The sequence below is a fragment of the Pristis pectinata genome, chromosome 1 (genome assembly GCF_009764475.1).
Source record: "Pristis pectinata isolate sPriPec2 chromosome 1, sPriPec2.1.pri, whole genome shotgun sequence".
NCBI classification, from domain to species: Eukaryota; Metazoa; Chordata; class Chondrichthyes; order Rhinopristiformes; family Pristidae; genus Pristis; species Pristis pectinata.
In genome coordinates, this window is record NC_067405.1 from 18189301 (window position 1) to 18211147 (window position 21847).

The 21847-nt window shown below is 39.7% G+C and overlaps 1 protein-coding gene across 1 annotated transcript in view; it reads left to right on the forward strand.

The window, feature by feature from the left end:
• The window catches only part of neb (nebulin), a 269812-nt gene that overhangs the window by 69770 nt on the left and 178195 nt on the right, over window positions 1-21847 (forward strand). Inside the window, exons 35-46 of the mRNA XM_052025719.1 lie at window positions 3738-3842; window positions 6068-6175; window positions 8118-8429; window positions 9945-10151; window positions 10247-10351; window positions 11827-11934; window positions 13088-13399; window positions 14735-14938; window positions 15507-15611; window positions 15699-15806; window positions 17372-17683; window positions 18655-18858. Coding sequence (XP_051881679.1) covers window positions 3738-3842; window positions 6068-6175; window positions 8118-8429; window positions 9945-10151; window positions 10247-10351; window positions 11827-11934; window positions 13088-13399; window positions 14735-14938; window positions 15507-15611; window positions 15699-15806; window positions 17372-17683; window positions 18655-18858 — 2190 coding nt within the window. The remainder of the gene's footprint in view (window positions 1-3737; window positions 3843-6067; window positions 6176-8117; window positions 8430-9944; window positions 10152-10246; window positions 10352-11826; window positions 11935-13087; window positions 13400-14734; window positions 14939-15506; window positions 15612-15698; window positions 15807-17371; window positions 17684-18654; window positions 18859-21847) is intronic.

Consider the following 21847-nt stretch of genomic DNA (forward strand, 5'->3'; position numbering starts at 1 on the left):
ATGTTTCAAAAGGAACAGGGAGGGAGGTAAAAGAGGTGGGGGAGTGATAATGTTAATCAGGGATAGTATCACAGCTGCAGAAAGGGAAGACGTCCTGGAGAGAACATTTACTGAGTCAGTGTGGATGAAGGTCAGAAACAGGAAGGGAGCAATCACTCTATTGGGAGTATTCTATAGAACACCCCCCACCCCCCACCTCCCAATAGCAACAAAGACACTGAGGAACAGATTGGGAGGCAGATTTTGGAAAGGTGCAAAAATAACAGGATTATTGTCATGGGTGATTTCAACTTCCCTAATATTGATTGATGCCTCCTTAGTACAAAATGTTTGGTTGGGGCGAAATTTGTTAGGTGTGTCCAGGCAGGATTCCTGACACAACATGTAGACAGACCGACTAAAGGAGAGGCTATTCTGGATCTGGTACTAGGCAATGAACCTGGTTAGGTGTCAGATCTCCCAATGGGTGAGCATTTTGGAGACAGTGACCACAACTCCTTGACCTTGCCTTGCAGAGGGATAGGAGTAGATGGTATGGGAAAGTATTTAATTGGGGGAGGAGGAATTATGATGCTATTAGGCAGGAACTTGGGAGTGAGGTTCTGGATAGGTTCATCCCATTGAGGCAGGACAAGGATGGTAGGGTGAAAGAACCATGGTTGGCAAGAGATGTGGAATATCTAGTGAAGAGGAAAAAAGAAGCTTGCTTAAGGTTTAGGAAGCCAGGATTAGTTAGGGCTCTAGAGAGATACAAGGTAGCCAGGAAGGAGCTTAAGAATGGACTTAGGAGAGCTAGAAGGGGGCATGAGAAGGCCTTGGTGAGTAGGATTAAGGAAAACCCCAAGGTGTTGTACTCATATGTGAAGAACAGGAGGATGACCAGAGTGAAGTAGGACTGATTAGGGATAGAGGAGAAAACATGTGCATGGGAGGTCCTTAATGAATTCATTGCTTCAGTTTTCACCTGTGAGAAGGACTTTGACGTTCGTGAGGACAGTGTAAAACAGGCTGATAGGCTAGAACACGTTGATGTTAAGGAGGATGATGTGCTGGAACTTTTGAAAAACATTAGGATAGATAAATCCCCGGAGCCAGACGTGATATATCCCAGGATACTATGGGAAGTGAGGAAAGAGATTTCTGAGCCCTTGGCGATGACCTTTGCATCCTCACTGGCCACAGGAGTAGTGCCAGATGATTGGATGGTGGTAAATGTTATTCCTTTGTTCAAGAAAGGAAGTAGGGATAACCCTGGGAATTATAGACCAGTGAGTCTTACTTCAGTTGTGGGCAAATTATTGGAAAAGATTCTTGGAGACAGGATTTATGAGCCTTTAGGGAAGCATAGTCTGATTTGGGATAGTCAGCATGGCTTTATGAGGGGCAGGTCATTCCTCACAAGCTTGATTGAATTCTTTGAGGATGTGACAAAACACATTGATGAGGGTAGAGCAGTGGATGTGGTGTATGTGAACTTTAGTAAGGCGTTTGATAAGGTTCCCCATGATAGACTCATTCAGAAAGTTGGGAGGCATGGGATATAGGGAAACTTGACTGTGTGGATTTCGGAACTGGCTTGCCCATAGAAGGCAGAGGGTGGTTGTAGATGGAACGTATTCTGCCTGGAGGTTGGTGATCAGTGGGGTTCCACAGCGATCTGTTCTGCGACCACTGCTCTTTGTGGTTTTTATAAATGACTTGGATGAGGAAGTGGAAGGGTGGATTGCAGATGACACCAAGGTCAGTGCTGTTGTGGATAGTGTAGATGGTTGCTGTAGATTACAACAGGACATTGATAGGATGCAAAGCTGGGCTGATAAGTGGCAGACAGAGTTCAACCCGGAAAAGTGTGAAGTGATTCACTTTGGAAAGTTGATTTGAAGGTAGAATACAAGGTTGATGGCAGGATTCTTAGCAGTGTGGAAGAACAGAGTGATCTTGGGTTCCAAGTCCATAGATCTCCCAAAGTTGCCTCGCAAGTTGATAGGGCAAAATTGCAATCAGTTGGGTGGGTTGAAGTGTGGGTTTAAGAAGCCATGTGGTGTGTTGGCCTTCATTAGTCAAGAGCTGTGAGGTAATGTTGCAGGTTGATAAAACCCTGGTTAGACCACAATTAAAATATTGTGTTCAGTTCTTGTCGCCTCACTACAGGAAGGATGTGGAAGCTTTAGAGAGGGTGCAGAGGAGATTTACCAAGAATCTACCTGGATTGGAGAACATGTCTTATGTGGATAGGTTGAGCGAGCTCGGGCTTTTCCCTTTGGAGTGAAGGAGGATGAGTAGTGCCCTGTTAGAGGTGTACAAGATGATAAGGGGCATAGATCAAGTGGACAGCCAGAGACTTTTTCCCCAGGGCAGAAATGGCTAACATGAGGGGGCATAATTTTAAGGTGATTGGAGGAAAATGCAGAGGGATATCAGAGGTATATCACAGAGAGTGTAGGTGCATGGAATGCACTGCCAGGAGTGCTGGTAGAGGCAGGTACACTGGGGACATTTAAGGGACTCTTAGATAGGCACATGGATGATAGAAAAATGGAGGGGTATGTGGGTGGGAATGGTTAGATTGATCTTAGAGTAGGTTAAAAGGTCGGCACAACATTGTGAGCTGAAGGGCCTGTACTGTGTTGTAATGTTCTATGTTCTAAAAGTGGAGATAACTGAATAATTCTCCTGTCAATGAAGCCTGGTGACCACACCGATGTAAGTGCCAGGGATTGATTTCGCATATCTATCCTCCACTCACTGCAATTCTTTGAAGGAATTACACTGTTTTGGTTGGGAGATACTATGGCAGTTTCTGTCATAAGTTTTGCTGTTAAAATAGACTCTGTTTTTGAGTAAACTGACTTTGCTGTTGTTTGGTTTGTTGTGAACCCAGACATGTGCCTGTCTCCAACACTGTGTTGTCAAAGGACACGGGTTTTCAACATCAGCCAGTGCCATATAGTACCATCAAAGGCTTATTCTCTGCCTCCAAAATCCATTCTACAGACTGCAATGGCAGTACATTGATGCTACTTTAATAGTGCATTTAGTACCATGATTGCAGATGAATTCCTGGGCCCAGAGCAGGAGTTTGTCTCCTCTGAAAATGCTGTAGTTTCTCCAGTTACTGTGTGATGTAAAAAGTTCCCTGCATTTGAAAAGTGTGCCAAGGATTTGTACATATCCCATCCTCAAGCCTGAATATTGTCAGTGGAATTATGTTCCAGCACTTATTCGAAAAGTTCACTCCTAGGATCCTTGTGTGGTGGGCAAAGCCATTGTTTATCCTGATTTGCCCTTGAACTCAATAGTTAGCTCACTACAAAGGCCTAATATACATCCAAGTAAGCCATGTTGTTTATGAGACTGGTCTATTAATCAGATAAGGTTGGAATAGTAGATTTCCTTCTTAAAAGGATGTTAACAATCTCCTCGGGTTATGCAACAATCCAGGAGTTTATTGGTCACCATATCTGATGCTATTTTTTTATTTTAACTAAATATAAACTCCACTGCTGCTGGGACTCAAATTTATTTTCTGGATCTTTACATAAGGCCTCTAGATCCTAATCCAGTCGTCTGACCACTATGCTACATTTCCCATGAATCTGAGAATTTACTGCTTACTACTCCATGGAATATTTTATTCACCAAGAGATAGAAAACTTCAAGTAGAGTTCTATTGGTCCTCATCAGACATGTTCATGCTGATTTTTCCTTAAATCTCATGGTCCTATTCTTTTTAATAGAAACTGTACACAGAAGCATGGAATAAAGACAAGATCAAAATCCATATTATGCCAGATTCACCAGAAATTGTGCTGTCCAAAAGCAACCAGATGAACATGAGTGAGGTATGTTATGAAGGAGTTGTGTTGAAGATGAAAATAATCAATGGCTTCTGCTATGTTTGTCATGAAACTGTAATTGTTGTTGTACCCTACTCCTTTTCCAATATTGAGGAGCTGGTGAGACACAAATATATTATAATAATGGGAATCCAGGAGTGGGAAAAGTAGGGATGTATAGTGCAATGTAGAGAAGGTTGTGGTGTACATGTTCTCAAGTCCTGTATAAATATCTTACTCCTTACCTTAAACAAATGCTCTCTGGTCCTAGACACCTCTGCTGTAGAGGAAAGTTTTTTTTACTATCTACCCCATCTATACCTCTCATAATTTCTATGTTAGGTCTCACCTAGCCTCCTCTGCTCCAAGGAAAACAAACCCAGCTTATCCACATAACTGAAACGTTCCATCTCCTGCAACATCCTTGTGAATCTCTTCTGTACCATCTCCAGTGCAATCACATCCTTCCTCTAGTGTGGTGACCAGAACTGCACACAGTACTCCTGCTGTGGCCTAACTAATGTTTTATATAGTTGTACAAAGATCTATTTGCTTCTATTTCTATCCCCTGGCAAATGAAGGCAAGCATTCCATATGCCTTCTTCACCACCCTATCCACCTGTACTGTCATATTTAGACTTGTAGACTAAGGTCTCTTTGTTCCTCCATACTGCCCTGGGCCTTACTCTTTGTGATGTATATCCTACCCTTATTTGACCTCCATCCCACCGCCACCCCCCCCCCCCCCCCCCACCACCAACAGTTCATCAGATCACGTTTATCAGGATTAATTTCCATCTGCCATTGCTCTGCCCAATTTAACAACTGGTCAAGATCATTCTATAGCCTAGGACCATCTTTCTCATTATCACAACACCATCAGTTCACATATCCTCTGAAAACTTATTAATCATGTCCTCCACATTCACATCTAAATTGTTAATCTATATAAAGCAAACAGCAAGAACCCCAGCACTAATTGCTGTGGTATACAGTTGGTCACAAGCTTCCAATCACAAAAACAACTCTCCGCCATCAAACTCAGTCTCCTATTACCAAGTCAATATTGGATCTAATTTGCCAACTTGCGATGGATCCCATGGACTCTAACCTTTTGGACCAGCCTTCCATGGGGGACCTTGTCAAAGGCTTTACTGAAATCCATGTAAATGTGGTTCATATTCTCTTCTGGCTGAAAACAGGTTTCAATGGTTTAGAAATAGATAAATTATCTTCTCTAATGGGGAAAATCAAGACCAAGAGGGTGTAATCTTGGAATTAGTGCTAGGTTTACTGGTCAAACACACCATTTTTTTTGCAGTGAGGTGCAGACTGATATCTAATTCATTTCTGAGGACTCCTCATACAAATATGGAAATCCCAAAGCTCTCAGAGGTTCTCATTGCAGTCGTTCAGACTCTGGTCAGAGGCTGGACTAGTTGTGGAGTCCAATGATGCAGCTCTGACTTCCAGAAGTTGTCCAGATTAATGCTGGGAAATCCGGATGTTGAATTGCTAATACAGGATAAATTACTCCATTTATTTCAATGACAAGGAACTGCTGTGAGGAATAATTTTACATTTTTTGAATTAATTGAGGTATTCAATTGTTAATTGCATTTAATTGTTTTAAGTAATTTCTATTGTTTGTTTCTTTAATTTAAAAAAATATTTGTTTCTGAATTTCTGGTAATTTTCAACTATTCCTAATTAATTTTTTAAATAAATATTTGAATATTTTTCAATGCTTGCCAACATCAGAGATAGTCACAAATGTTCCAAGATGTTTAACATTTTATAAGCAGTAAACCTTGTGTCTTGGCTTTACCAGCTGTTAAGACATTGCTGGGATTAGAGCTTACTATTTATGACAGGAGTACCCAGTGCTGGGAAGGGCCTCACCAATCAGGTGCTGACTTTGTGGGGGAAGTTGTCATTGGAAAGTCTGCCCAGATAAGTGTAGAGCTAGCAGCTTAGGGGAACAGTGAGTGCAGACAGCTCTCTGCTCACTGAGACAGTTACTTGAGACATGGCCACGTAATTAGTATTGCGCGACACTGCACTGAACTGTTTGTGAATGAAGTTAGGTACATCCTTCTCAATTTGTACTTGAAGTTTTTAATAAGTTCTCTGTCATAAAACAGCGTAGGAAAAAACAGCTCGTACAATTTCAGTAGTCAGTTAATGAGTTACATCGTGTTAAAATCCTATCTTTCTGCTCTATGTTTTAGAAATTATACCGATCTGGCTGGGAGAAATCGAAGAAGAAAGGCTATCATCTGAAGCCTGATGCCATTTCGATAAAGGCCGCAAAGGCTTCAAGAGACATCGCCAGTGATGTAAGTATTTCTTAATAATCTAGTCAGATATAGTTTATTACATATTTACACTTGGGAGACCCAATTTTCAGTATAGTCATCAAACACATGAAAATGCTTAAGTGCAACATATTATTTTGTGTACTGTACATAGCATGATGTGTATGCATCATTCACTGGTTCAAATTGTCCTCCTCCTAAAATTACATTATTAATTGCAAACTGCCCTCCTGCTCTGCAGTACACTTTTTAGATGCATTCTTTACACATGATTGAATGTTAACCTGCAAACTTCGACATAATTTGTCCAGAAAGCCACACCTTGTTGCCCACACCAAATGTATTATTTAGTAACAAATACATGACAAACGGTTCTGAATATTTTTTCCGTTGACTCTGCTGGAACTGAATTTTGGAATGTGAGTAGAAAGTAATAGCAATATTATAGAGCGTGTTTAGCACCGCTGAATAACAATGCGTTTCCAGGCATTTTTGATTTGATTTCCATATTTTTTGTTGTACTTCTCAATAAGTGTGGTAGAATTGAAAATTCATGGGATTGTTTGTTTGTTCAGTTAAATAACTGCAATAAAGTGGAAAACTCAAGCAGTTCGGAGATTTAACCTTTGATTTTCCAAATTTCAATTCCTTCCATTGAGCCTCACCCTCTGACAGCAAAGCATCTTGGGAAGCTTTGGCCATGCAATATGCAATTTTCTGTCCATTATTTTCTATTTTAATAAAAGGAAATTCTGTGTTAACTACCAATTCCTGATGCATGCAACAATTCATGAGTAATGTGAATCTGCCCCTTGTTCTGCAATGCAAAATGAGTTCAATCACTGAGGAAGCATTTCCAGGTGACTTGCACATCTTTGAACTCAGTATTCTTAGTATATCCTCTATGATTAGCCTCACACGTAAACAACATGAGTGTCATGTGGGACTAATATATGAACATACAAATTTGTAAAAAGAATAGACCATTCAGATCCTCAAGCCTCCTCTACGATACAATAAGATCATGGCTGATTTGAATGTAACTTCAACTCTGCTTTCCTTTCTACTTGTAATCTTTCATCTTCTTGTTTACCAAGTATCTACCTACATCTGATTAAAAATATTCAAAGAGTCTGCTTCCACTTCCCTTTGAGGAAGGGAGTTCCAGAAATTCACAACTCTCCCAGAGAGAAAAAAAAATTGCTTAATCTCTGTCCTAAATGGGTGTTCTTTTATTTTTAAACAGTGACCCGTGTTCCTAACTCTCCCAGAGGAGGAAACTTCCTCTCTACATTTACCCTGTCAAGACCTCCCAGGATCTTGTATCAAGTTCCTTCTCACTATAAATTTCAGCAGATACAAGCTTGGCCTGTCCAATCTTTCTTTGTAAGAAAACCCTGCCCATTCCAGGTGTCAGTTTAGTAAACCTTCCCTGAAGTGCTTCCAACGCATTCACATCCTCCTTTAAGTAAGGAATCCACTGCAGTACACATTGCTCCAGATGTGTTCTCACCAGTGGCCCATATAATTGTAGCATAACCTCCCTACTTTTGTATTCAATTTCTCCAACATTAAACAATAACATTCTGTTATCTTTTCTAATTACTTACTGTACCTGCATATTAACTATTTGTGAGTCATGCATTAGAATACCTATATCCCTCTGTATCGGATCTCTGCAATATATCACAGTTTTGATAATATACTATTTTCCTTCTAAAATGGATGATTTCTCATTTTCCTACATTGTATCCATTTCCAGATCTTTGCCCCGTCTCTTAACTAATCTATATCCCCTTGTAGCCTCCTTATGGCCTCTTCACAACTTGCTCTGCTACATATCTTTGTGTCTGAATCTAGAACACTGTTAATACTGATAGGCATTAAATGTAATAATAGATTTGTCAAATGATTCTGTGTAAGACTTGTCTCCATTATCATCATTCCTGTTTCTTTTTGGCAGTACAAATACAAACAAGCGTATGAAAAAGATAGAGGAAAGCACATTGGTTTCCGTAGCTTGCAGGATGATCCCAAGCTTGTACACTTCATGCATGTTGCTAAACTACAGTCAGAGCGCGAGTACAAGAAGGATTATGAAAAGTTCAAGACAAAGTACAACACACCATTGGACATGGTCAGCATCACAGCTGCTAAGCAGTCTCAAGCAGCAGTCAGCAACATTGACTACAAAAGACTCATCCATCATTACATTTCTCCTCCTGACTCAATGAACTTGGTACTGGCCAAAAACATGATGAACATACAGAACGATGTAAGTTTGTAAAATAAAACATATTGTGCATTTATCAACTGCAATAATTCTACATCTTCTGTTAAATGTTAAAATGCGGATGTGTGAATTACTCTGTTATGAAGGCAATGAAAATGTGAGCATGTCCAGCTTCAGAGTATCTCAGCTGAACGTTGTAAGTAACTGAGCAGGAAAGATCAGTGAGGTTTTGGTTCAAGGCTATTGTAAAGGTTCTCATCTCAATCCTCTTGTCAGAAGACTTGAGTTCAAACAACATTACTTGAGAACATAATGTAGGTAGCCAGTTCAGTGCACTACTAAGTTGAGGCTTGCATCATGTGTAACTGGCAAAAGCATTACTTGCTATGTGGTCATCAAACATGGCTTCTATGACCAGTGGGATTACTGACTGTCAAAGATGTCAGAAGATTATTAGTTCTTTCCAGTCCTTAAGTATGAATGATAGGTTTATTTTCACATTAAACATTACCTTTGTGGCAGGGTTTGCACCAATGCTGTTGTAAACCTGCTTCCTTATTTCAAGGCGATTTGCCCTTTGTAGATGGGGCTTTGCCACCATTAGATATTGGCTTGAATTTGCAGGCCAATGTTGAGATATTCATGTAATTTCCAACCATTCCCTGCTTAACACATCAAAAAGTATCAAGAATATTCTTCCTAAAAATTAAACAGGTGAGAAGGGAGTTCATACACCCAATAGCACCTGGCTCAGGAAGATAACCTCCATTTATTTGGAATAGCTGCAAGAGACAATGAAAAGTTTTAGTTTATCCATCTCTTTGTTTCAAACTATTTTAACATTTAAAAATTTTAAGTTCATTTAAATGTTAATTTTCTTTCATTTATAAGAAGAATATAATTAATGGTTTGAAGATTTTGAACATCAGAGATTGTTGGAAACTTCAAGGTTTTGGTCAAGTTTGACAGCTGGTTAAGCAAAGTGGCTTAATCAGCTGTCAATGTTTTTTTCAGCTCTTTTGTAGGTGAGCCTTGTTCTGGCTTGCAATTGAGGATGAGGCCAGTCAGGATGAGAAATTGCCATTAGATGCCCACTAAAGTGGAACTCCAAGTTAGCACATAGGTCTGCTTTATCAAACACAGTGTACATTTTACCGCTGAAATGAAGTACAGAACAGACCCTGGCATTATAACAATGAGTCTGTATTTAGGGTTGAGGTGGACTTCAACTCTTCTGTATCATCATAGTGTACTGTTTTTAGTCATGATACGGGAGCCAGATATTTTCCCATGGAATGAGGAAAAATTGGAGAACAATTCTCTTGCCTGACCTTACGGTCCAACCTTTGGAGACTTTGGTACTCAAAGAGGAATATCCATCTTGTGCATTTAATGTGTGGCTCAGAAAAAAAATTAAAAAAGCAACAAATGCACAGTCAAGATGTCTCTTGTAGAGGAGATCCCAATTAGAATTGCCTCCTGCAGCAGTTTTATTTTGTTTGAAAATAGCTATTGCATATGTATATGACTATTTAATCTTTGTGCTTGTTATTTCAGAACCTATATAAGTCAGAGTACACTGATTTTATAAGGGGCGTTGGTTGGATCCCCATTGGCTCACTGGACAATGAAAAGAACAAACGTGCTTCAAATATCCTGTGTGAGAAAAAATATCGTCAACACCCAGAGATGTTCAAATATACCATTGATGCTCAGTCCATGCCAATGGAGCTGGCAAAAGCAAATGCCAAAATCATGGATATGGTAAGAAGACTTAAAAAGTATTAATTTTGAAAGTGCTTTATTAAGTTATCTGATTCAAAGAATGCTTTGTTAATCACCAGTATTTAACCTTTTAGAACCTGTATAAGGAAGCCTGGGAAAAAGACAAGGTTCAGGTACATGTAATGCCAGACACACCAGAGATTACGCTAGCTAAAGTGAACCAGTACAACATAAGCCAGGTATGTAAAATGGATTGCTTCCAATAGAAAAATGTGAATATATTTGAGTATAAATTGCAATGTAGCAAAGAAATGCAAACCACTTCAAGCTACGAGAGAATGTGAAACGAAGTGATACAGTAAATTGTATCAAATGGGAGATGCAGGATTGAAAACCAAAAAACTGCAGATGCTGGAGGTCAGAAATAAAAAATGGAAAATGCTGGAAACATTTCAGCATCTGTGGAACGAGACATCAAGTTAATGTTTCAGATCGAAGGCCCATCAGAATGAGGAAAGAGAGAAAACAAATTGGTTTCATGTTGCAGAGAGGGTTGGGGAGGGATGAATAGGACAAAGGGAATATCTCTGACAGAATGAGATCAAGGTTGCTTTGGGGGTAAGTTGCTGATGAAGTAACCTGGGTTAATGGAGGGCAGTTGGAGAGAGGTAACATGAACAAAGGAACTAAAAATCTGTGAGATAAGTGTAGTCAGGGAGAGAAAAACTGAACAATAGAATGTAAAAGCTGTAAAATGCAAGGCTGTAACTGCTGAGCAGGTCACACCATGCTAATGGAGAGAGAAAAATACTGATTACTGAAGATTGACCTATGGCAGAATTGACCAGTTCTGATACAAACAGCAAAAGCATGTTACCTGAAGCTGCTGAATTCAACATTTAAGACTAGTAGACTGGAATGTATCCAGACAGAAGAGGTGTTTCTTAAGCTTACATTGGACCACATTATAACAGTGCTGCAGGCAAGATACGGGTAGATCAGAGGGGGAGTGGACTGGCGGTTCAAAGTGGTGGACAACAGCCTCTTCTTCAGGCCCTCCAGAAAGAATGCAAGTGCACTGTAAAGAAGTCACCCAATCTGCGTCAGGTTTTTCCAATGTAGAGGAGACCACATTGTGAGAAACAAATGTGGTACCCTAAATTGGAAAAAGTGCAAGTGAATTTTTTCTTCACCTGGAAGGACTCTTTGGATCCCTAGATGTTGGGAAGGAAAGAGGTAAAAGGACAGGTGTTGCAGCTCTTGTAGTTGCTCGGAAAAGTGCTGTAAGAAGGGAAATGGTAGGCAAAAGTAGGAGAGCAGACTGAAGAGTCACGAAACGTGCAATCCTTTCAAAATGCTGAACGGGGAAGAGAGAAGGTGTATCTGTTGATGGAATCTTGTTGAAACCATCAGAACTTACACGGTTACTTTTAAAAAGCAGAGGCACGAGACTAAGAACTATTGGTCAGCATAGGTAAAATGTATTCAGTGGTCTTCGTGTATGCTTTTCAGTTCCTGTGATCCTATAGAGTTGTTCTGGCAGAGTTGCAGTAATGTGTAATTGATTTTGGAGTAGCTTGGCTTCTATTTTCTACTGATGCGCAAAGGTAATATGTAGCAGTAGTTAGATATGACTCTATATATTTTTCTGTGTCTTGATCACTTTAATTCATATTATGCAAACACATAGGATTTGAATTCATATTCCTTACAGAAAATGTACAAACAAAGCATGGAAGAAGCAAAGAAGAAGGGATATGATCTTCGTGCTGATGCCATTCCAATCAAAGCTGCCAAAGCTTCTGCTGATATTGCCAGCGATGTAAGTGGTTTGACAACAGTTACATAGATCTGTTATCTTCCACTGTTTTATGTTTGGTCAGTTTTCTCCTCACTTGAAGTAGTCTGTTGGCATGTTGAAGTAGCCAATGAACATATTTAAAAACCATCAGCAGGCTATTTCACAGCCAGCATTTTCAATGAGGAAGATCTAGCATCATTTTAGCAAAATTGATCTTACAGTCCCCACGAGACAAAGGTATTCAATGGAGCTGTTAAGGAATTATTCCCAGTGAGTTGGCATCTGGCTACAGTTACAAATGGCATAAGTGGAGGAGGCTATAGAGGCAGATGCAATGTTCTCAGGAACTTATTGGGCCTCTACATGTCAGAAGAGACAAAGCATGGGTCATCTCCTGAACTGCCCTGCAACACCAAAGGGCTATCCACTAGTTTTGGCAACACTGACACCCGAAGCAGTAGCCTCTGCAGAATGTTGAGAGCAAACCACAGGAAAAGGTACAAAAAAGATCAACAGAAACAATGGACTGAATTGTCTCATTCAATACCTCTAATTGCATGAACATTGGATGTCCTGAAACCAGTGTGCAGGGGAAAAATGAATCTGCCACTGGTTAAGGACAACTGAATTAGCGAAGATTAAAGATTGTAGCTGAACTTTGCTCCGGACTACTTGACCCAACTTAATCTTTGAATGGGTTCTGTTATTACATTGCCATTGAGCAGGTCGTGCTATTACATTAGCACAATTGTAGACAATGATTAGAAAGTTGATGCGGTATTTACATTCCTCACCAGTAGAGGGAATAGAGCTGATTGCGTGATTTATACCATATATTTTTGTCTTGTTTTCTTAAGTAACATATTATTAAGCAATCTCTTCAATTAAGATCGTAATGTTATGAATATTCTAAGCAGAGAGGACACAAGTCACACAGGCTGCATTACCTTCCATTCGACTGTCGTCTTCTTTGTAATTTTGCCACTGGCAACTTACAGTATTTTTGAAGTGCAGTAGAGTGAAAGAAATCTGAGGACAATTTCATATTGAAAAGTAATGGCAAATAATTTCTGAGATAGTTTTCCTTCCTGATTCTGCACCCTGAGTTTTTTTGGTAATTTGGATGTTCTTTTAACTGATTAATATTTTATTTTCAACTATTTCTTTCTTACAGTACAAGTATAAGCTTGCTTACGAAAAGGCTAGGGGAAAGCACATTGGTTTCCGTAACCTGCGAGACGATCCTAAGTTGGTTCATTCCATGCACGTAGCCAAGTTGCAGTCCGACCGTGAATACAAAAAGAATTATGAGAAGAGCAAGACCAGGTATCATATGCCATTGGACATGCTAAGCATCTTAGCTGCTAAGAAGTCCCAGGAAGTGGCCACTAATGCCAATTACAGACAAGTAATCCACCATTTCACATACCTACCTGATGCAATCGACCTGGACCGTGCCAGAAAGATGATGGAAATACAGAATGATGTAAGAGCAACTTTTTCTTTTCGAAACTCTTCAGAAAAAAAATTAAATCCAGTTTAATTCCCTTCTTGTCAACCCATCCTATTCAATAATAGTAAAGGATGTGGAGATTCCGATTTCTCTGCTTTCACAGAGAATTTAACTTCTTTCCTTCAAAAATGTAATTGGAAATTTAAAGCAAGGTCTTTTCATGTTTGTTGTGCACTTACATTGGCTGCTGAATGTGGAAATGTTGGAATATTGGCCCCAGTACTTATAGGGATGGAGTTAGGGAGTGCAATTGCTCTGAGGACTAGGATTAGAATGACAAGTAAGTAGAGATCCTGCCAATAGCAAGGCCTCATCATACAAAGCAACACACAAAAAATGCTGGAGGAACTCAACAGGTCAGGCAGCATCTATGGAGGGAAATGTGAACTGTCAACTTTTCGGGCTGAGACCCTTCATCATGAGTCCTGATGAAGGGTCTCGGACCTAAACATCAACTGTTCATTTCCCTCCATAGATGCTCTCTGACCTGCTGAGTTCCTCCAGCACGTTTTGTGCGTGACTCCAGATTTGCAGCATCTGCAGTCTTTCTTGTGCCTCATCATCCAATTTTTTTTTTCAGTTTCCTAACTGAAAGCCAGCCAGGTTATCAGGCTGGGAGGTCATACTCATGGATAATTATGACTGTCACCAGCCAATCAGGAGTGAACAGGACCAGGCCAAGAGTTTAATGTGATTGTGAGCTAGGAGGCTCCAGAACTAATACATTACTAGGAGGATAGTAAGCCAACCAAGGCCATGGCAACTCTTTAGGCAACAATCCAGGCAGTCCTATTCTCCCATTCAATCGCCATAGTCACGAAAATTATTTCTTCTCATGTGCTTGTCCAATTCTAAATTGAGTTGCACTGTTTCCACTATCCTTACAGACAGTGAGCCCAAGATCATAATTACTCTCCAAATGAAAGAAAAGCTTCTTCTCTCATCTATCAGTATCTTCCCCATTTTTGAGCCATCTGCTATTAGGAATAGCTTCTCTCTGCATGATAATTAATTTTCCCAGTACATGCATATTTACTTCGCATTCACTTTTATATTAATTATTGTAAGAACTCCATTTCAAAGGTAGAATACAAATTACATTGTGAACTCTGAGTTGGTGTCAATTCAATGTCTCCTATATATACTATCAATCTCTCTGAAACTGTATTACAATTGATAAGTAAGATACCACAGTCCGATTAATCATTAAAGCTGGTTTTGGCCTGCAGATGCAAGTAGTCAGGTTTTGCTTCATTTTATACTGCATGCACAGAAACCTAATGATTGTTGTTGTTTTTGAATAACTAGAACAATTATAAGTCGGATCTTCAGTGGCTGAAGGGAACTGGCTGGAGTCCCATTGGTTCATTGGATGTTGAGAAGGCTAAGAAAGCAACAGAGATCGCAAGTGAGAAGAATTATCGCCAGCGTCCGGATAACTTCAAGTTCACAAGTGTGCCTGACTCTATGGAAATGGTCCTGGCTAAGACCAACACAGAAGCCATGAAGAAGGTAGATAACTGGAAAAGGAATATTTCGGTGTGATAGTGATTTATTTTTCCACTTATTTCATCTAAATTATATGTCACCCAAGTACCCATTATTTAGCGTCTGAGAATAATAAATGTGGGATAAAGCTGTTTAATGCAAAGGATTGGAAGATGGGTGGTGGTGATTTGGCATAAGGAACCCTCCCGGGCAAGCTGAACCTGGTCTTCATCTCATTACATTTTCAGTGAAGTTTACTGGATGGTGATCGTGAGTGGAAATGTTGATCGTGTTCCTTTCCCCAGTCCAGAGGCACTGAGGTCAATTGGATTAATTTCAACACTGTCTTGGCTGAGACCAAGTCACTTGGGAGAAATTGGAAATGTAGAATCTTTAGATACACACTGGATAAACTGTGGTGCTCACAACATAACTTCATAATGCATTAGTTGCATACTTTGATTAAACTATCAGTTAGATATTCCTAATATCTAGGCTCTGCATTGTTTTAACAATTGTCTAAATGCTTAAGCTCTTTTCAGGCCTTTTATAGTTATTTTGAAAGGAGCTAATAGTTACTTCTCTTTTACAGAATCTGTACACCAAGGCCTGGGAGAAAGACAAAACTAAGATCCATGTAGATGCAGAATCTCCAGACATCGTACAAGCAAAAGCCAATGCGCTCATATTCAGTAATGTAAGAAACATTTAAAAATTATAATTATATAAAGAAAGTTTCAATTCTCACCCTGAGCGACTGGTAACAAACTTCCTCCTTTTTCAGAACAAGTATAAGCGTGACTGGGAAGAATCCAAGAAGAAAGGTTATGACCTCCGTCCTGATGCAATATCAATAATTGCTGCTAAAAATTCCACAAATATTGCAAGTGATGTAAGTAAAAAAAAAACCCATTACAAATTTCAAACTGAGAAAAGTGATTTAAGCTGTTTCTATTAATTACAGATGTAATTTTAGTGTCTATAAATTTGCCCGGCTCAGTTCTTTTATTGCAAATGAATATCACTTTTAAACAGAAATGGGATATTGTATCCAGCAAAGTAACCCCTTTTCAACAGGAACCCAATTATCTTCTCGCTAAATCTTTACTTTCTTTACTCTGTCTATATAGTTCTTGAGCTTATCTCTTGTGTTACTTCCAGTTTTCCTTGATTCTCAGTCCCCTGGTACCTATTATTTCTAAGCTAAGAAAGTGTTTTCTAAAGCTTTCATGTTTCTGGTGGAGTTTATCATGGTGAATAAATTGTTTAGACCATCTTCAGCTGTTTACATTGAAATGTGAAATTATCAATCACATCACTCTCTCTCCACTTCTTTCTCTATTCCCTTTCCCACGTCTATTAGTGACCAAGATATGCTCATGATTTTTACTGTTATCTGTGCCAAACGAACCTAACTGCTGAACAATTAGAAATATGTTCAACAGACAGGAATGAAAAAGAACAAGAAGCTAAATAACTTGATGTTCTTGAAAAGTAACAGCTGATTGTTAATTATTTTCCCCTCTAAGAGGATTGATTCATACCAATATCGGCTCAGTTGGCACGAGCACTTAACCCAATATTCTTCTCATGTGAATTTGCATAGCAGATCCCAGCAGCTTTGTGATATGGAATATTCTTGCCACCCTCCACCTCCCAGCTTTCCAGCAATGATCTCCAGGTAGTCATTTGAAGTATAAATCAAGGGAAAGCAAAATTATATATATGCTTCTGGCCAAAATTATCGATTTTTAGCAGGTGTCATAGGCTTTGCTGTCAACGTTGTTATCTTCTGTCTCCCACAACTCTCGCCCTTACTGAAGATTGGTGTTTAATACCATGCCAGAAAATCACAACAGTGAAATTCACTGTTATTCCTGCATTACCACCACGTACTATAATCCCTGTATTGTCTCAAGATATATTCTTTGTAACTACAGTTCCAGAACTACAAGTCCCAGATATCAGGCTCAGTGACTTAATTCTGTCCCACACAAATTTACTCAATCAACCTTTTAACCTTGGTTCTTCAGCAATGTCCATCCGGCACTCATTCAACATGGGATCAATCCCAGTTATTTGTTTCCTACTTAATGACATTTTTTAGTCACTATGATTCTGTCCTTTTACAAAATCATTATACCTTGCAGTTACTCTACCAAGTTTACTAAACATTCTTAAAATCTTTCTTTTGGCTGGGCCTTGATCTCACACCTTTGGTCCTCTTGCTGCTTCACACCTTTCCCCTACATTTATTTTCTTGTCAACAACCACTTTCCCTATAAAGCATTCTGATGTATAAGCTTCTTAATAGTAAACAATGTGATACATTTTCCCTAATTAACATATATAAGTCCACAGTGCCAACTCCAGAGAAACATAACTGTTATTAAGACTGCAATGATGCCTTTATTGTACCTTGGGAAGTACCACTCATGGTTTGGAACTATTTTGCAGTATAAATACAAAACGGGCTACCGCAAGCAGCTTGGCCACCATGTTGGTTTCCGCAACATTAAAGATGATCCTAAACTGGTCTGGTCCATGCACTTAGCCCAGATGCAGAGTGACAGAGAGTACAAGAAGAACTTTGAGAAAACCAAGACCAAGTTCAACATGCCAGTGGACATGCTGGACATCCTGTTGGCCAAGAAATGCCAGACCTTAGTCAGTGACATTGACTACAGGCATCGCCTGCACCAATGGACCTGTCTCCCAGACCAGAATGATGTGATCCAGGCTAAGAAAGCCTATGATTTGCAGAGTGATGTGAGTACAACTTCAACAGCATTTAGTCATTAATGTTGTTCCAAATTACCAGGAGCAGAGCAATAAAAAAAAAAGCAGAATCGTGCCTGCCTTAATTCGTTTTGAAGCCACACAGTTTTGACCTAGCAAGCTTTTCTCATGGTGTTCAAAACCTCTTAAAAAATCTTGGATTCCATATATTGATTAGATAGCATGGCTTAAACTTAAGAACATTCAGAACAGGAGGACAGCATTCAGCCCGGTTTCCCTGTGCTGCCAATCAATTAGATAAAAACTGAACTGTATCTTAACAACATCAGTTCATCGTAGTTGCATAAACATGAACAGACTTGTAAACAAAAAAACTATCAATTCCAGTTTTGAAATTTTCAATTCATTTAACCTCTGTAGATGTTTGGAGGATGTTTAGAGTTTAACCCATTTTCTGGACTTCCCCTATTAAAGAAAATACTTTCTATCTATTACATAAAACCTTCAAAATTCTGTAAGTTCTAGATATGTCCATGTGAATTAGATACCTTTCTGACTTTGCAATTATTCTGAAGACAGGAACCCAGTTTCCAGTCTGGAATTCTGCCTAGAAAAAAATTGTATTTGAGTTTTCTCCTATGTACAGCAGTGCACTCTGAATGTCACATTAATCTTGGCTGCCAAAGATGTTTACTTTCTCTTCTGCCAGTGGATCTAGTATTGAAACAAGGCAATTAGCAGAAAACTCAACAAGAGCTATGCTTAGTTGAAATGCCACCTGAAATCACACATTATTCACATAGCAGGAAGCATGCTGAGTCTCAACAGAACCAATACCTTGTAGAGGGAGATAACACGCCCAGAAGGGTGATGGGAGGATGTCCTACCATCTTTACATGCAGGGAAGGTTGGCACCTACTCCAGAACAATCAGGCAAAGATGAAAATCTAAGACCTCTGTCCTTTTGCACAGTTGTGAAATGATTTTTCATTGTCTTCCAGAATGTATACAAAGCAGACCTTCAGTGGCTAAAGGGTATTGGATGGTCTCCTCTTGAATCACTAGATACGATCAAAGTCAAAAAAGCTGGTGAGATCCTGAGTGAGAGCAACTACCGTCAGCACCCATCGAAATTTCAGTTCACCAGCTTGCCTGACTCCATGGATCTGACCCTGGCAAAGAATAATGCGCTTACGATGAATAAGGCAAGACTATTTTATCAAGAAACTTGCAATAGCATCTAGTTTTACATTTAATTTTTTTTGCAGAATTTTATGCTAAACAATAGAGAATCTACAACGTATAAGTAAGAGTACATAAAAATGTAAGAAGCAAGAGCAGGAGCAGCCATTTGGCACCTTGAACTTGCTTGGCCAGTCAGTAAGTTTATGGTTGATTCAGCCTGAACATCATTTTCCTGCTTTCCCTCCACACTTCTCAACTCTCTTATAGCTCAAGTATTCATCAATCACAACCATGAACATACTTAATAACTCCACCTCCACAGCTCTAAATTCGTGATGGAATTCATCCCCCCATCAGGCCATATCATCACTTTGAGCCTTCCCTGCCATTCACTCAGATCATAACTGATCCTTGATCATAACTGATTCTGGAGTTTGGACCCAGAAGGTCGACAATTTCTTTCCTCCCACAGACCCGCCGAGTTCCTCCAGCAGATTGTTTGCAGCTCCAGATTCCAGTGTCTGCAGTCTCTTATGTCTCGATCTCATTGAATTAGCTGTCCAATACACAATTGTCTCAGTATCCAAAAGTGTATTAATTTTAGCTCTCAATGTAACCAGTGATTGAGCATACGGAGTCTCGTAGGGTCACGTGCATAGAAACAAGCCCTATGGTCCACCACGTCCATACCAGCTGTTTTGCCACCAACACCATTTCCACTTGCCCATATTAGGTCCATGTACTTCTATGCCTTGCCTATTCAAGTGTCTGTTTAAATGCCTCTTAAACATAATGATTGTATCTGAACCCACCACCTCCTCTGGCAGCACGTTCCAGATATCAATCAGTTTCGGTGTGGAAAAAAAAAGCTTTCCCCTCATATCCTCAATGAACTCCCACCTTAAACCTTTACCCCCTTGTTTTTGATATCCTATCTATATGTCTCATAATTTTATATAAATCTATCACATCACCCCTGAGCCTCCTTCACTCCAGGGAAAACGAGCCCAGCCTATCCAATGTGATAGTATTCTGGACAGAGAATTCCAAACATTCACAACCCTGGACAAAGAAAGTTCTCCCCATTTCAGTCTTATCCTGGGACTTTAGCTTAGAAATCCATTTCTATCACATTTCCAGTTAAAATTGTATTATCAATTTACCTAATACTGTATTAAGAAACAATTGTGAAATTCTTTTGTGCCGGTTCTTCAAGGGGTAAGCTCCCTTGTGAAACTACACTGATTAAGGAACAGTGGACATTAGGGTGAAATTCACCATGTTAGCAGCAATTTTTCTCACAAGTCTGACATAGGAAGTAACCCTTACAGAGTTACACTGTGATACAACCAACAATTTTTCAGCTACCTGGGGCATTGGCCAGGAATGGGAGCACACTGCAGTGATGACTTTGTGGTGGTAGAGTCCTTCCAGAGGAGAGGAACCTGCAAAGGTTTATGAAAAATGGTGTTTGTGTGAAGCAGCCTCCAGACACACATGATAGGAAGTTGCCAGGAAGATGTCCGTAAGCCTGCAAGCGCCCTCAATGAAGACATGCACTTTTGCAAGCACTGTGATGCAGCCAAATATGCCTTCCAGTTGCATTGATAAAAAAAATTAAACATTCTCCACTTTGCTGTTGAACTTCTTTGACTTCTACAATGCAGCAGTGAGCAGCAAAGTGGTATGTATCAGCAGAAACAATAAAGCTGGTTCTTCTAGAAGAGAGAAACGCCAATCACTGTTAAGACCAATGTGGTTCAAAACCTTGCCAGAAATGAATTGTGGGCATTATACTACTACTGACCTCACTTGAACAAATGAACACCAAAAAATTCACTGCTAGGTACTTAATCTTGCACCAAATAGTCCAGACACCATTGATAGCTGATGTTAACTCTCCCAGAAAAGATCACACAATTATATCTGCGCAACACTATTTTTTGTAAGCCACATCTGTAGAAAGAGAACACAGTTGAAGTTTCAGGTTCAAGATCCTTTATCTTGAGTTGCTGTCTGACCTGCTGAGGGTTTCAAGCATTTTCTGTTTGTTACAGATTTCCAGCATCTGCAGTTTTAAAAAATGTACATTTACTCTGTTTTCTAGTGTTTCGCAGATGCCTTTCTAGTTCATCTCTACTTTTGTGGACTCTCCAACCAAGCAAAACAGCTTCTTAGCATACACTCAGCTATCATTCTAGGAATCTCATGAAATTTAGTGAAATCAACACGCATTCTTTTAAAGTCAATCAGGTACAGGACCACACCACCCAATAATTTTAATCAGGATTCAATCCAATGAATCCCTTCTGCCCTGCTTCAGGGGTCACCATGGCACATTTCTACATTCCTATAGGGCTATGGGCCAAATGTGGGCAAATGGGACCAACATAGATGGGCAATTTGATCGGCATGAACAAGTTGGGCTGAAGGACCTGTTGCCATGCTGTATTATTCTATGACTCTTTGACCCTGTGCAGTTTTAGCAAAGCCCATTACAGTTGAAGAAAGTCTGCCTCAGTCTTGAATTCAACCCCTTTGCTGTATAGGTGCATGCCTCCTGTTTGCCACACTCGCGTATTATTTTGTTACAGTTCATGCACAATGATCCCAGTTCTCTCTATAAACCAATGTTTACCAGTGCTACTTGTTGATGTTGGTATCAAACGTCTTTTAGTGGAGTAGGTCCTGCAACAAGCAAGATTTTAATCATGTAATATTTAATTTGTACCAACATTAAGTGGCTAATCAGCAGTTGCTAAAGGGACCTTTGGGTATCATGCAAAAAACAATCTTTCTTTGTCTTTAGAGGATAATGAGGGACTTTTCTTGGGCCATAAAAAGCTCTGAATGTTGACCAAACCTTAAGAGTAAACTCTGGTCTGATTCCAACCTTCCCAATTGGAAGAAGAGTTGGCATGTATAATAGCTCCATAACAATGAGGCAGGGCCCTGTTGATGGTTTCAAGAGGTGAACGTATTCCAATCTTAAACCTCCCATTGTGTGCT